The sequence below is a fragment of the Danio aesculapii genome, chromosome 9 (genome assembly GCF_903798145.1).
Source record: "Danio aesculapii chromosome 9, fDanAes4.1, whole genome shotgun sequence".
NCBI lineage: Eukaryota > Metazoa > Chordata > Actinopteri > Cypriniformes > Danionidae > Danio > Danio aesculapii.
This window is the reverse complement of record NC_079443.1, coordinates 11,967,149-11,984,362: the sequence shown is the minus strand read 5'-3', so window position 1 is coordinate 11,984,362 and position 17,214 is coordinate 11,967,149. Positions and strand designations below refer to the sequence as shown.

Below are 17,214 nucleotides of genomic sequence, written 5' to 3'. Positions count from 1 at the left end.
ACTTCTTAAGCTTTAAAATGAAACATGTTTGCTGGATGTGGTAAGGTTTTAGTTCTTTAGAAATGGCCCAGCTGGCTTATCGAAAACCAGAAGGTAATCATGGGGCAGTAACTGAAGCGGTTGTTTGTGTTTCAGGCGATGAACCTTCTTCATTCGATGGGTCCAGACACAGTGGTGATCACCAGCTCTGACCTGCACTCTCCTCTGGGCGATCAGTATCTGGTGGCTTTGGGAAGCCAGAAAAAAGGTTATTTTGTCATTCTGATTCCATGATCACAGTGCAATGAAACTCACAGCTCTTGGTTCAAGATTGCTTCATTAATTTCCTCATTTCATCTTGGTTGAGTGAGTTAAGAAAAGCAGATGTGATATAAATTTTTCAGTTGACTTAATTTGCACACAAGATCAGACCTGGAGCTTGTTTCTTTATAACAATTCATAGTTGACACTCTAAATACTGATAAGATGAGACATTCAACCTTCATAATAAAATAAATACACACACGTGAAATTGCTTACTTTGACAACAGGACCAGTTTCTGTGTTGCTTAATGATTTTAACAATAGTTAAAGTGTTAAAGCAAGCTGAATTTCAGGTTACTGCTCCAACGAGAAAGTAAAAGTACAAATATATACAGTTTAAGTCAGAATTATTAGCCCCCCTGTTTATTTTTTTCCCCAATTTCTGTTTAACGGAGAGAAGATTTTTTTACAACACATTTGTAAACATTATAGTTTTAATAACTTATTTCTGATTTATTTTATCTTTTATTTCTTTTATTTTACCCCGTGGGGACCCGGGGTAGAATAGGTCCTTAGCACCCCCTTGCTGATCGTAAAAGGCAAATGGGGCGACTTGTTTGCCGTGAGTTGCAACCATGTCTGTGGAGAAAGAGATCCTGGTATTTGAGGAATGTGGGTAACTGCGGTTCCCTCAACACCAACACAGTGCTTTGGCTCCAACTTCACATAGACGGGAGGTTGGATGGGCTCAATCCAATTAATCGGCTGGTCAAGACTTACTTTGTAAGACAATGGCTAAAGGGTCAATAGGAACGTGAACTTTGTTCTGCTTACTCGAGTATATTACCTCTGTATCCTTGATGCATAACTGGAGGATATCCGCAGCTCTATGCATCCCCTTGTTGGGCTCCGAGGTGGGTGAGGAGCAGAAGTAATGAAACAAATTCTATACAAATATGGCAAACTCAAAAAACCCCAAACGACTTAAATCAGATGACGACTCAGAGAATGGATATACGACTCATAATTCTAGATTAATTCTAGATTCATAATTCTAGAATCAACCCAAACGGAAATGCCGCTGACAAAACTATCACCTTTTGCTATACAAAAAGGTATGGCTGGAATTGCAGGAACAGTTAAAGATGTGAAAAAACTCAGATCTGCACAAATACTAGTTGAATGTTTGAAAAAAACTCAAGCGGAAAACTTGATGCATGCAAATATACTGGCCAATGTACCTATAAAGACTTTCTATCATCCCTCTCTTAACAGTAGTAAAGGAGTAATACGTACGAGAGAGCTGCAAGTCGAGGCAGAGATCCAAATGGAATTAATGCAACAGGGTGTAATTAATGTAAAAAGAATTACAATCAGGAGAGAAGAGCAGATTATCAAAACTGGAACCTACATCATGACTTTCAGTAAACCACATCTACCAGAAAAGATCTATTTGGGATACCAGAGTGTACCAGTCAACACATTTATTCCAAATCCATTACGATGTTTCAACTGTCAAAAATTCGGACATGGTTCTGCAGGATGTAAAAATAAACCATTATGTACCAACCCTGGAGAAGAAGGACATGGACCAAGCTGTAATAAAACAGCAAAATGCAGCAACTGCGAAGCAGACCATCCATCTTCATCAAAAGAATGCCCTTTATGGATAAAAGAAAAAGAAATTCAGAGAGTTAAATGTACAGAGAAAGTAAGCTATACAGAAGCAACTAGAAAGATTGAAGAATCCCCAATGTTTAAACTCAAACGATCATATGTATCTGTGGAAAACCCAATCTTGAACTCTATAGAATGCCAAACAGATTTGACTTGGTTAAATAATGATAAACCTCAATGTCTAAACAAAAACCAAAACTTAAATAAGAAGAAAACCCAAAATGCTTCAAACCAGACTCAAATGGATGAAGATCAATGCCAGATAATGGAACCCAACGTTTCATCAAGAGGAAGGAAAACACAAACAACCACTACTGCTCAATCATCAAAGAATAGTTCAAGTAAAAAAAAGTCACAAACCAGAAACTCCAAAAGATGTGGAAATGAAAGAGATCCTAACTTCCAGAAGCAGAAGTTTATCCCCGAAATGTAACAACAAAAGTACTGTTCTTGTTTTACCTACCTAAATATGAAGGACTGCATAATCCAGTGGAATTGTAGAGGGTTGAAAGCAAATTTTGCTGAAATGCAACACCTATCAACAATTTTTAACCCTATTGCGTTCTGCCTACAAGAGACTCACTTAGAACCAAATAACAAAATAACCTTTAAAAATTACAAAATATTCAATGCATTTGGTAGAAATGTACATAGACCTTCAGGAGGATCAGCTATAGTAGTTAGAAGGGATATAATTCACAGGTATGTAACATTGAATACCAATTTGCAAGCTGTTGCTGTACGCGTAACCCTCCACAAAGTTATTAACTTATGTTCCATTTATATCCCCCCTGATGTTACTATAACCTTACAAGATATGGATAATCTACAACAGCAGATACCATCCCCAGCCATATTCATGGGAGACTTAAAGAGCCCATATTATACATGAAATAGGGTCATATTTAGGTTGTAAGGGTCTCCAACAACAGTCTAATATGCATGCAAGGTCAAAAAACACTTTGATGGTCTTATAATCTGCATTTATTTTTACCTAATTATCCCAGCGACTCCCATATGAATCGTTCAGCGATTCATTTGTTCCCAAACCCCTCCTCAGCGCGAAGCTAATCTGCGCTGATTGGACCGATGACAGCCTGCTGCGATTGGTCGACACGGACAAGGCTTCAGCGCGAGACAGAGTGAAATGCCCAGCTGCTAATCTACAATATAAAAGTAGTCACAGTGCATACACGCTTCATAGTGGATTTTGGGTGAATGTAAACACAGACGATGGACTAGAAAATACTGCCGACTAACTATTTTATTGAGCAAAAAGTCCAAGAACTGGCGAGGAGGTCACAGTCTTCTTGCTCTTTTCACACACACACACACACACACACACACACACAGGGCCTGCGCGTCCATAGAGGACCGGCTGAATAGAGAGGGCGCGGCGCTCAGTTATATCCGTGAAAACCCGTGCGTTACACACACGAGGAGACACACACACACACACACACACACGGCCGGCGCGTTCATAGCGGAGCGGCTGAATAGAGAGGGCGCGGCGCGGCGCTCAGTTATATCCGCGAATACCTGTGCGTTACACACACGAGGAGACACAGACACACACACACACACACAGGGCCGGCGCGTCCATAGAGGAGCGGCGCTCAGTTATATCCGTGAATACCCGTGCGTTACACACACGAGGAGACACAGACACACACACACACAGGGCCGGCGCGTCCATAGAGGAGCAGCGCTCAGTTATATCCGTGAATACCCGTGCGTTACACACACGAGGAGACAATAATATTGAGCTGAAATATTTTGAAACTTGTCCGTTGCATGTGTGTAAACAGCTGACGATCCGTAATCAAAGCGGCACGCGTCGCGTTTTCAACGTGGCTTTACACGCGATATGAGAATATAAAGAGTTAACCTGATACAGTACACGCGGTTACAAGTAACAAAACACAACTAAATACATAATTTGCAAGCTAGAGTAAACGAGGCAACAGTTTTAATCGCACGTACTTACACTGGTGAAATGGGGGTAGAAACTGATCCATGATGCATTGATCCATGTTCTGACAGTCTATACTGATCCTTCCTTTAACGAACTGAATAAGTCTTCTTTGAAAGCATATAGTTTTCAGAAGCACTCAGAACTGCTCAAGGCTGGGCTATATTGCTGATGTTTCATCTTTGATTAGACTGTCCATAATATCCATCTGCACAGCGTGACTTCATTCGACCGGTGTCTGTGTGTGTCTCTGTGTGTGTGTGTGACTTTTTTTTCTGTTAGTGGGCGGGGCCGCAGGTTTCAAATCTCTCGGGTTTGCGCTCCCAACTACTTGTGTTTCGTAGCTGCGTCATCGCGAAACACCTAATAACTCGTTATCAAGACGACTCGTTTGAAGCACTATGAGTCGACTCTTTTATAGATGAATCAATAGTTTTAAACACTGTACACTTACAGATTTAAGCCTTAGCTGGATATTTCACTTCACTTAGAGCTGTGTGACACACTACATGGAAGGGCATTTTCAAAAACCCATAATATGGGCTCTTTAAACAGCCATAATGCGTTATGGGGAGGAAGCTACAGGAACTCGAAGAGAAAAGTAATTGAGGACTGTGTATATTAAATGATGGATCATATACATACCTGCACCCAGGACATGGAACTTACACTGCCATTGATCTAACACTCTGTCATCCTTTAATAACTCCAGATTTTTCATGGAAAGTCTGGAATGACCTAAGTGGAAGTGATAATTTTCCATTGATTATTACCTCATTAGGTACTCAAAGACAAAGAACCCCAAGATGGAACCTTAAAAAAGCAAACTGGTGCAGTTTTGAAATACAATGCAGTGAGAAATGGATCAAGTAAACCATAATGTAATAGAAGTTTTTACAAATAAACTGATTGAAATTGCAGAAGAAACCATTGCAAAAACATCAGGACACCCATATCGAAGAAATAATCCCTGGTTTGATGACAATTGCAAAAAGGTCATCAAAGAACGGAAAAAGGCAGAAAGAATATTTAACAAACATCCTACGAATGAAAACCTCATTAAACTGAAAATATTAAGATCTAAAGCAAGAAGGACTATTAATGAAACCAAGAAACAGAGCTGGAAACAATACATATCAAATTTAACATCACAGACGCCAACTAAGAAAATCTGGGATATGATCTGAAAAATGAAGAACAAAGAAGGTGGATCACAAATATGTCACATAAATAATGGTAGCACCCAACTAACTACCGAACAAGAAATTGCCAACAACCTTGCAAAAACCTTTGAAAGAAACTCATCCATAGAAAATTGTCTTCCTCAATTCCAAAGAATACAAAGGCAACAAGAACAAAACCAGATTGACTTTTCCTCTGATAATGCTGAAATGTACAACAAATCCTTTACAATGGAAGAACTACAAAAAGATTTGAAAAATTCAAAAGACACTGCAGTCGGTCCTAATAAAATCCATTATCAGTTTTTAAAGCACTTACCCTATGATGTGTTGTATCTCCTTTTAAATATTTTTAACTATATATGGACATCTGGAAAGGTACCATCTTGTTGGAAAGAATCTTTAATCATACCTATACCTAAACCAGGTAAAGATCACTCAGATGCCAATAATTACCGCCCTATAGCCCTTACCAGCTGTCTGTGTAAAACAATGGAAAGAATGATAAATGATCGGCTTGTATGGTCACTGGAGAAGGACCAAAATATTAGTAATTATCAGTGTGGATTCAGAAGAAGAAGAAGCACAATAGATCATCTTGTAAGACTGGAATCCTATGTGCGAAATGGTTTTATTAAAAAAGAACATACTGTAGCAATATTCTTTGACTTGGAAAAAGCCTATGACACCACTTGGAGATATGGCATTTTAAAAGACTTGTATAAAATGGGTTTTAGAGGACGTCTACCTGTTTTTATCTCTAATTTCTTAACAAACAGGTGTTTTCGAGTTCAGATAGGAACAACTCTGTCAAATAAATATATTCAAGAACTTGGACAAGGAAGTATATTATCAGTTACATTATTTAACATCAAAATCAATAGTATTGTAAATGCTATTGGTTTAAATGTATTCTGTAGTCTTTATGTGGATGATTTGTGCATCTGTTACAGAGGAAGAAACATGAATACTATTGAAAGACAATTGCAACTTTGTATTAACACGAATGGTCAATCAATAATCAGTCACGAATGGATTTAAGTTCTCCAGATCAAAAACTGTGCGCATGCATTTCTGTCAATTACGTTCTCTTCATCCAAAACCAAGTCTCTTCTTGGAAGAAGAACCTATAAAAATTGTAAAAGAAACTAAATTTCTTGGACTCACCCTGGATAATAAGCTTTCCTTTATTCCACACATCAAACTTCTAAAAACAAAAACCTTAAAAAAAAATGGATATCCTTAAAATTCTGACCACAACAAAATGGGGTGCAGATTGTACTATAATGCTTCGTCTTTATAGAACCATGATCAGATCCCAAATGGATTATGGAAGTATAGTGTATGGATCCGCTAGAAAATCCTACATTAAAATGCTGGACACTACATCACACGGGACTACGAATCTCATTGGGAGCATTCAGAACATCTCCTATTCAAAGTTTATATATTGAAGCAAAAGAACCATCGCTTGAAAGACGACGTTTAAAATTAGCACTCCAATATACTGTCAAACTGAAATCAAAAAGAGGTAACCCAGCTTATCCTTCAGTTTTACACCCTGAATATTTAAAATTGTATGAAGACAGACCCAACTACATCAGTCCTTTTGGAATACTTATGAAACCCCACCTGAAGAATATGGGTGTTAATATGGAAAAACTTTCATTACCTGATTTGAGCCATATTCCTCCTTGGTGCAACACGAAAATAAGAATCTTATGGAACTTAACCAAACAGAAGAAGTCCTTGACTCACCCAAATGTATACAAACAGGAATTCAAACAAATAACAGACAGTCTCCCTCATCATGAACACATATATACAGATGGATCAAAAACAGACAAAGGAGTAACAGCAGCAGTGGTGTTTAACCCCTTCAGACCCTGCGTCCATTACAATGGACATCACATGACATCCCATGTTTTTTTCACTTCCGGAGCATTTCACCAAATTTTAAGCCTACAGTCCATGAAAGTGGACATTTTTCATCCAATCAAATGGCAGTAAGGCTCTGCATGATGTAATTTGAAAAAAATCCACTGAACTAAAAAGCAGCATGGCAGCACTTCATTCCAAACACAGAAGTAAGCCACATTTACATGGTTTTATTCAGATGTATTGATATGTTTGCAGATATTTCATAGATTGTATGTAAAAAAGAGGGATTTAACTTACTAATTAAAGTTACAAATCGATTGTAGAATTGCAAGCTTTAGATCAGGATTTTTTCAAATATGTTTGTCCATTACGATGGACAGTGGGTTCAAAGGTCTGTTATTAAAATTAAATCTCCAGCAATGCTGATCGAGCTTTTTTATATTCAAAATGTATATCAATGCACTAATTTTTTGTTGAAACTATTTCATATGCAGAGTACACAGTTCTTGAAGTCCTTGAATGTATAGCAGATGGAAATGTCTCAGATGTGGACAATATGTTGAGTGATGAGGAAGATGGAGATACAGTTGATAGATCTCCAACAGTTGGTACGTGTAGGATTAGGGATAGTTAGTTAATTAATTAGTTAAGGCTTTTATTACAATGAAATGCTCCTCAATTAATTGAATTCTGCTATACCATTTATCTGCATATATGGTTTTATAATATTGTATCAATATGAATTAGAATATAAAACATTTATGTTGTTTTGTAAGGGGCAGTTTCTGCTAACAATTTCAGGGCAAGACAGAGATGAGCCACTGTTACCAGAGGTAGGGGGAGAAATTGAGGTTGAGGCAGAGGAAAGTCAGGATCAAGAAGACAGAGAAGATCATGATGCAGATGTAGAACCATTTCTTTGTAATGTCACAAAGAAAAGTGATATTCATTGGCGTCAGACCCCCTTTACCCCAGTACAGACTACATGGGAAAGTCCTTCCACTGACCCTCCTGAGCCACTAACACCATATGGCTACTTCAAGCAGTATGTTCCAAGTGAGATGTTTGAACTGATGAGCACAATGACCAATATATATGCGGAACAAAAGGCAGTCAAGGGTTACAAACATGCTTCAGCTTCTGAGATTGAAGTCCTTGTTGGCCTACATATGGCGATGGGCGTGCTTGGTATTCCCAGAGTGAGAATGTACTGGTCCTCCAGAATCAGTATTGGAATTTTCAAGGATACCATGTCTCGAGATCGTTTTTTTCAGCTCCGCTCCAACCTGCATGTTGTGAACAACTATGAGAGGCCTCCGGAAGACAATGATGTGTTCTTTAAGGTCAGGCCACTCTATGAGTCCATAAGGAAACGCTGTCTGCAGCTACAACTGGAGGAAGAGCTTTGTGTTGATGAGCAGATTGTGCCTTTCAGGGGAAAACTCTCTGTGCTCCAGTATGTCAAAGGGAAACCTACACCATGGGGAGTGAAGTTGTATTTCCTTTGTGGCAAAAGTGGGCTTGCTTATGATTTCCTCATCTACCAAGGTGCCACAACAGAGCTTTCTGAGCAAAGCAAAAAGGTTTTAGGCCATGGCGCTTCTGTTGTCACGCACTTGTGCCAGAGAATCAAGGCTCCCAACCATAAGATCTATTTTGACAATTACTTCACCACTTACAATGTTCTTGAAGTTCTTGCAGAAAAGAAAATCCATGCTGCTGGAACAGCAAGGATTTGTCGTTTTGCAAATCCTCCACTAAAGACAGACAAGGAAATGTCAAAGAAAGAGCGGGGAAACCATGATCAAGTTCGAAGTACAGATGGAAAGATTGTTCTGGTGAAGTGGTTTGATAATCGCTCTGTTGTGCTGGCTTCCAACTTTGTTGGTGTTGGAGAAGAAGATGAAGTTCAGAGGTGGGATCAAAAAGAGAAGCAGTATCTGAAGGTCAAGCGTCCAGAGGTTGTGAAGAAATACAACAAGGCCATGGGAGGGGTGGACAAGCTTGATCAACTAATCAGCCTTTACAGGATTGATATCAGATCTCGCAAACGGCCACTGCGCATGATTTTTCATGCCTTTGATTTTGCTGTGGTGAACAGTTGGCTTGAGTATCGCAGAGACCATGAAAGCAAGGGAACTCAGCCACAGAAAATCATGGATCTTCTTGATTTCAAAATGAATGTGGCTGAAGTGCTTGTGTGTGCTGGGAAGCCGCATGTTTCAAGAAAACGAGGAAGACCAAGCAATTCTGACACCACCAGTACCGACCCTACTCCCCATAATGCAACTAGAGAAAAAAGAGGTGCAATGGAACGTGGGCCAGTTCCTGAAGTCCAAAAAGATATGGTGGACCACATGCCAAATTATGATGGGAAAAAAGAAGCAACAAGATGCAAACTGCCAGGTTGTTCTGGAAAAACACATGTCTTCTGTGATAAGTGCAAGGTGCACTATTGCTTTGTGTCACAGAGAAATTGTTTCAAAGAGGCACACCGAAAATGACTCTAACATGACCACTTGATTTAATCGCAGATGTTCAGTTCGTAAACAAATGTGCAATTTAGGAAGTAAAAACCCTAAAATTGAAGTTGAAATGTTATACTGTTTAGTTTGTGACATAAAAAGAGAAAATGGGTGCATGTCTAACATGACTGAATTGATTGATTCTAAAGATGTTTAGTTTGTTATAAACAATGTGCAATCTAAAAATAAAAACCAAGAAATTAAAGTGAAAATGTTACATTGTTGATGTTTGTGACCTTGAAAATAAACTTCAAGTGTATACTAACTTTTTTGTGTGGTTTTTTTTTTATTTTATGATGGTATAATGTTAGGGAAGTACAACTGTTTGGACCTGATGTCCACTACAATGGACAAAAAAAAATACCCCTAAAGAGTGATGAATTAAAAAAATAATAATTTGATCTCATTAATGGGAGCCTCAAGAACTTTGAAAATATACTTTTATATTTTTCTGAAATTTGGAACATAATTCAGGTCTGAAGGGGTTAAAGATGATGTCTTTGGTACTCTGATTCCAGGAGAAAGTTCAATTTACACAGCAGAAGCTTACGCAATAAATATGGCTTTAGATCAAATGGAAAGGGCACAGCATCGTAACTTTTTATTTGCACATATTCCAAATCCTGTCTTCAAGCACTTGAAGCTTCTAAGTATGATCACCCCATAATGTCCATGATTTTAAAGAAAATGACAACACTAGAAAATCAGAAGTTCAACATTATCTTCTGTTGGATTCCAGGTCATATGGGACTACGTGGAAATGAACTGGCAGATGAAGCTGCAAAAAACGCTATCTCCTTGAATGTGACCGAATGTTTAATTCCTCCTGATGACTTGAAACCCACCATCAATTTGTACATAAACGAAACATGGCAAAGAGAATGGGACAACTGCATCAACAACAAATTATATGAAATTAACCCAAAATTAATGAAAGACATTTAGCAAATTATAATTTCGAAACCAGGCATGATCAGACGGTCTATACCAGATGTCGAATTGGACATTCTAGGTTGACACATTCATATTTATTAAATAACGAAGAATCACCTAAATGTAATAACTGCCAGACTGCTCTTACCATCAAGCATATTTTGTTGAAATGTAGAAGTTTAAATTCCATTAGACAAAATTTTTATAAGGAGAGTACTTTGATGGACATTTAAAAAAAAAAAGTACCATCAAAAATAGAACTGAAAAACCATATTTAACTTTGAAAAAAATTTTTTGTAAATTTTATCTATTTATATTTTATATATTTGTCTAAGTAATTTTATTTATTTATTTTTTTTATATAATACGAATTTGTTTTTATCATGTAATATTTTAATGTATATCCATTTGGCCACCAAAATAGCCATAAGTTGCTGATGTGGCAATAAATATGTAATAAATAAATAAATAAATTTATTTTATTTTACCATGCCATAATGACAGTAAATAATATTTTACTAGATATTTTTCAAGACACTTCTATACAGTTTAAAGTGACATTTAAAGGCTTAACTAGGTTAATTAGGTTAACTAGGCAGGTTAGGATAATTGGGCAAGTTATTGTAAACAATGGCTTGTTCTGTGGACTATTGAAAAAATATATAGCTTAAAGGGGCTAATACTTTTTACCCTAAAATGTTTTTTTTTTTTTATTAAAAACTGCTTTTATTCTAGCCAAAATAAAACAAATAATGCTTTTTTCCAGAAGAAAAAATATTATCAGACATACTGTGAAAGTTTCCTTGCTCTGTTAAACATCATTTGGGAAATTTAAAAAAAATTTAAAACAATTCAAAGGGGGCTAATAATTCTGATTTCAATTGTATATATACTGCTCAAAATGAAGAGAACACTTAAAAAAACACAATGTAACTGCAACTTAATTTTTTTATCAGTATATTTGTAATATATCAATATTTATTAGAATGTTATTCTTTCCCTCAAGTAAGCAGTTAATTACACTCTACCCTTTACACTTTAATGAAGACTTCCTTTTCTATTTTATAAATAATTCCCTAATGGGAAAGGTTAATGAGAATAATGCTCCATGGCCAGGCACCCTAGAGGGAATGTAAACTGGTGTAAACTGATGTGTAGAGACCTTTATGAGTTTCTTTCTTGTGTTGAACAGAAAAGATGATATTTTGATAAAGTTGAAAATGTGTGTTCACAGTAGGAAAACTAATACTATGGAAGTCAATGGTTACAAGTTTTTATTGTTTTCAGAATATATTCCTTTGACAGAAGAAAGAAACTCATTAAGTTTTGAATAAGGATGATGACAGAATAATTTTTGGGGGGAGAACTATCCCTTCACTATATGACTTAATTTATTTGGCAAATGCATTCCCATCTCCCTTATTCCCATGATTTTTTTTTCCAGCCAAAACCACCTCAAGTGAGCCTAAAAACAATAATTGATAAATGTTTTCTTTTTTTTTTTTTTTTTTGATGTTTGCAAATTTCTGATTTGGTACTTTAAAATGTGCATTAAAACATAGCTATTGCTAACTAGTGACTTCATACACCAGTTGTTAGTTTAATGAGTTGCACATGTTGTTTCTCAGTGAGGACAGATGGCTCCATAATGACTCAGCAGATACGTATGGACATCCCCAGGGTGGATGCTGTGTTTGTGGGAACTGGTGATCTGTTTGCTGCTATGATGTTGGCCTGGACACACCACCACCCTGACCTCAAGGTACTTTAGACATTTTTTACACACTTTTTATCTCCACTGTTTGTATCCTTGGTTTGACAGGCTTTGTCCTTGGTGTGACAGGCTTTTAAGTGTGTGTACACTTTCCAGGGCCACACACCAGTCCTAAATATAGAGTTGTTTTTAAAAAACCCTTGAAAGAACTAGTTTAGGTAGTTTTATGTAATCTTGTTCAAATGTATGATTAAACGTTAAAAGCGTTGTTTTGTGTCTTTTGTTAATATATCTGCCTGGAAAAAAAATATATATTTTTTTACCTTTTAGTACACTGGCAGATCCTTACAAAAATCATCCATGGTTTTACTAAAGTCACCACAGTTTGGTAATAGAAAACACATTTTAATCATAGTATTTGTAGTAGAACAATGATCAATAAAAGTAGCATCACCCATCCATGTGTTGCTTTTCAGATGACTTTTTCTGTTTTCTATTAAGTTTCTATTTACTTGTTTTTTGGAGTGTTGAACAATGTAGCCAATCAAGCACATGTTTATTGATTTCTGGAACACAGTGGCCAATCAGAGGTGTTTTAATTCATCAGTACATTGAAATATTTCAGTTTGATTCATCATAAGCCAGTTTCCATCTTTATGTGAATCTATCCAAAGTTCGCAAAAGAAAAAAAGATCCCAAACACTAATTAGGTGCACAAGTTGAGTTGTTTAATTTACTGTGTGTTTTTGGATTGTTGAACCTTGTAGCCAATCAAGGACATAACTTTTGACTTCTTGAACACCATGGCCAATCAGAAGTGTTTCATTTCACTGCTACATTGAAATAGTTCAAGTTGAACAAAAACCCAAACCTAGTAATGTGTTTTTGGCAGACGGCCTGCGAGAAGACCGCTTCCGTCCTCCATCATGTGATTAAGAGAACTATGACTTACGCACACGGTAAGATATTTTAAAAGTGCTGTTTTTGCTTTTGACTGTTTTTGTGACTGTTCTTTTTTTCTCACGTTCATTGGTCTATCAGAGGTGGCGGGTCCCAATCGAAAGCCCAGTCCTGCTCAGCTGGAGTTGCGGATGGTCCAGAGTAAAGCAGATTTTGAGGATCCTGCCGTAGTGGTGAATGCAGTTTTATTGTAGGACTTTACTTTTACACACTTTGTACTAGAATATGAATGTCATGATTAACTGCAAGAGTTTACAAACATAGCCCTGGGAATGCTGGAGGACACATATTTTATTCATAGAGTTATCAGTCTTAATATAAATGTAAAGTATAACATTATTAATGTTAGAATTCATGCTAGTACGTCATTATGAAGATACTGCGTCCACAAAGCTAACATGTTAACTTATTCACATTCCAGCCATAATGTGCATGTGATTGTCCATCTAATGTTTTACTAAGATTTATGCATGACTGTCTGGGTTTATGAGTATTTATAATGGTTTATTAACATTTTGATAATGTATTTAACAGATCAGTGTTGCCTAACTTAGAGTTCATTGGGTCTAAATCATACATTTTACTTCATCCTTTGGTCCAGTTATTGTTTTGGAACTGTGCTAGCCAGCCAGCCCAAATGTCTGTGAAATATTAGCAATTCCTTTATCTCCTTCATCAAAGAATATGCCTTGAAATGCTGCTGTAGTTGATATTTGACTAAAATGATTTTTATCTTTGTAATATTTAGAATTATAGTTGCTATGGCAACTGCCATACAGTATTTTGACCATTAACTGTAATAAAATGCTTCCATTTTTATTCATCCTTCCTTATCCGGAAATAAAATTTTTAATGGTTACACTAAGGATTTGTGTTGCATCATTTTCATTTTGTCCGACTATATAATTTGAATTGTTTCTCTTCAGTACTTAAGATACTTATTGAAACAAAATGAAACAAGTTGAAGAATGTGAACTTTTGAAACTAATATCGTCATTGCTACAAAAAAACAAACTGATTTTATGGAAATATGCCAGCCACTTTTTTTGGAGTGCTGATTACAGAAAGTAGATTTTCATTTTTCCCAGAGGTAAAACAAAACCAACAAATACATTACATGTTTTCTTTTTAATTCTGCTTACTGGAAGTGGGCAGGGCTAAAGATCACTTTCCATAGACATCAAGATGTATGCCGTCTGAAAAGTTGTAACAGTCAGAATTGGTCAGTGAACATGAGAATAACCTGACTGTGTCTGCAACTGTAATTTTATGCATGTTTGGTTATCCAGATCTGCAACAGACCTCAGCAGATGATTTTACTAAGCTAGCAGATTGAATGTTAAAGATAGTAGATATCCTTCCTTATTAATATATTTGAAAAAAAAATGTGTGTCATACTATGTTTAAATGAGTTATACCAATGGTCAACTATTTAAAGTAGGAATAGAAAGTACCGATCTTTGCACACGCTAACTGCTAAAACTCCACACAAATCAGAACTACAATTATGGATTTAATTGTAGTTAAATCCCCATATGTTCTTTATTTTTGTTGTGGGTCTGTGTAAACTGGAATAATTTCAAAAACATCAGCAACTTGACCTTTATGGAAAACTCCCCCCCCCCCCTTTTTACACAATCATTGTCATGCTTACAGCTTAAATGTTATTGGTTGAAAACCAGGCGTATGAACTTTTTTTTTTTCTTGAAATGTTTACATTACATAGAGTTTACCCACAACAAGCCAGACTGATGAGTCAAGATTTTATTGTTGTTAAACAAGCAAAAGGTCTTTCATATGCACAAAGTCTAACTACTATAGTTTACATCAGAATAAATGAACAAAACCATGAAAATATCTTAAGCTAATCTTCTAACAATCAGAAACTAAATACTACATCAAACATGTCAACCATTTTTTGTGTGTAATGGAAATCAAGCTTTACAAAACAGACACAACCCATTCTTTACTGCACTGTGAACATGTAAAATCTTTGAAAAGTGTTGCTTATGAACATGTTTGGACATACTAATACTTGTAATTGGACTTTATTGTTGGATGAACGTGGCATAACAAACAATAATACATATTTGACAGAAATGTGATTTTCTTGAATGGAAAGGATAGAAAAACCCATACATTTAGTTTAGTGGCTGTTCACACAATGAAGACTTAGGACTTATTCTGGTATGTTCAAACATGTTGATAAGCAAAAATTTTCAAAGATATAACATGTTCACAGTGTGTGCTGTTTTCTCCTTCCTAATTGGCCAACATAGCTGGGTTTACAGCAAACGCGAAAGACATGAATGAGGCAAAATTCTGTCTATTCATGGCAAACACATTGCATGTTTTGTGTAGTTGGTCCGCGGGACAGAAATCCACCTCTGTTCTCCCGTTTGCATTAATTTGTATGCAATTTACTCTGTCAAATACTTAATATCTCGTTTGATGTGAACCCAGCATAAAAGTGTTACCTCCGTCTGTTGGTTTGGCATGCTCTAAACATGTGTCACAGTGCCTTTTTGTGTTTTCATGTGGACAGAGATTTTTTTTTTAAATGATAGCAAGAAAAACACCATTTATAAAAAAAAATATATATATATACCTGTGTATGTGTGGACATGGCCTTTATTATAATATAATATATTGTGTAACATAATGGACAATTTCTTTAGAATTGGCTTTTTCCAATCTCATGAGTAACAATAACTATTTTGCCAAAAGCAGACTATCGTTGGGAAGGTTTGCCAACTCATACAAATTAGTTAACATGAAAATATAAACATTTAAAAAGGAGGCTTGTCCCTAAACCCCAGCCCTTAAACATTGGGTCATTGTGGTCCTAAAACAATACCACTCATAAGCACCTAAGGTTTCTATAGCACCATTTTTTCTTTGTATAGCAATTGGACATGTATTTTTTGCACCTAATAGACAGTTCATATAAAATAAAACCACACACACACACACACACACACAAACACACAAACCAATAGAATACACTACACAGCTAACAAGCTTTCGCCAGACTTTGTTCTGGACAGTCATTGGACTCACGAAAAACAAAATGACATATCTCAGCAACTGAGTCAATACCTTGAATATAAAGCAATCTATAGAATGCCTGAAATGTTGACTACAAGATATTTTTATTCATTCATTTTCTTTTCGGCTTAGTCCCTTTATTAATCAGGGGTTACCACAGCAGAATGAACCCCCAACTTATCCATATGTTTTATGCAGCAAATGAAACCGGAGCACCCAGAGGAAACCCACGCCAACACAGAGAACATGCAAACTCCACACAGAATTCCAACTGACCAAGCTGGGACTCAAACCAGTGACCTTGCTGTGAGGTGATTGTGCCACAATTAAAAAGTTTCCATATTTTATGATACTCCCATTTTACACCAAAATATATATTTTAAAAAAAGTAGGTTTTTTAAGCATTAATGCTTTGAATGTATTTACATGTTCCATGCTTTTAGAAAAGATATATGTCAGAAATGATGGCAAAATTTGTTTTGGCAATAACTGCTTTCCAGTGGCAGTTTTGACGTTCAGAGGGGCAATTTGATTTGACACTTACTTCTGTCACTCGCAATTACAACAAACTGTTAAAAATGGTACATTCTTTATTCTAAAGGGAATTAATTACAGAGTATTATATAGCTGACCCCAAATTAATAAAGGGATTAAGCCGAAAAGAAAATGAATGAATATAATATAATATAATATAATATAATATAATATAATAAAATATAATATAATATAATATAATATAATATAATATAATATAATATAATATAATATAATATAATATAATATAATATAATATAATATAATTAAAACATAGTTTACTCTTTACATAACATGACATAATGCAAAACTGTGAGAGCAGTTCAGAGATTGTTTATAAAACAGTTCCTTCCATTCCTTCATGTTGATTAACAGCTGTGTTTTATTAAGAACAAACGACTAGTTCCCCAGTGGATTACTGCACCACACCCTTAATAACAAGTTTACTTCATATTTGTGTCAAAGCTCATCCATTTATTAGGTATTACAGTAAAATATTGCAACATGTTTTTGAGTGTCTTGTTGTCATACTTTAAATTTGTAACT

The 17,214-nt window shown here is 36.0% G+C and overlaps 2 protein-coding genes across 3 annotated transcripts in view; both read left to right on the top strand.

Annotated features, from left to right (window-relative positions):
• Positions 1-13,951, top strand: part of pdxka (pyridoxal (pyridoxine, vitamin B6) kinase a) — a 49,842-nt gene extending 35,891 nt beyond the window's left edge. For both annotated transcript variants that reach the window (XM_056464854.1, XM_056464853.1), the window contains 4 exons: positions 136-247; positions 12,041-12,174; positions 13,019-13,085; positions 13,168-13,951. In XM_056464854.1, the coding sequence (XP_056320829.1) occupies positions 136-247; positions 12,041-12,174; positions 13,019-13,085; positions 13,168-13,280 (426 nt within the window). In that variant the 3' untranslated portion in view covers positions 13,281-13,951. The remainder of the gene's footprint in view (positions 1-135; positions 248-12,040; positions 12,175-13,018; positions 13,086-13,167) is intronic.
• On the top strand, positions 5,073-9,822 carry LOC130234609 (piggyBac transposable element-derived protein 3-like). Its single transcript, XM_056464852.1, has 3 exons — positions 5,073-7,160; positions 7,449-7,562; positions 7,756-9,822. The coding sequence occupies exons 1-3, from the start codon at positions 7,133-7,135 to the stop codon at positions 9,456-9,458; spliced, it is 1,845 nt and encodes a 614-aa protein (XP_056320827.1). The 5' UTR covers positions 5,073-7,132; the 3' UTR covers positions 9,459-9,822.
• Positions 13,952-17,214: the final 3,263 nt, after the last annotated feature.

What these genes read in the sequence shown, in the direction of transcription:
- LOC130234609 (XM_056464852.1), top strand. Translation starts at nt 7,133, where the DNA reads ATGGCAGCACTTCATTCCAAACACAGAA. An exon ending in ACTTCATTCCAAACACAGAA is followed by an intron (nt 7,161 to 7,448) that starts GTAAGCCACATT and finishes TTTCATATGCAG; the next exon opens with AGTACACAGTTCTTGAAGTC. An exon ending in TGATAGATCTCCAACAGTTG is followed by an intron (nt 7,563 to 7,755) that starts GTACGTGTAGGA and finishes TAACAATTTCAG; the next exon opens with GGCAAGACAGAGATGAGCCA.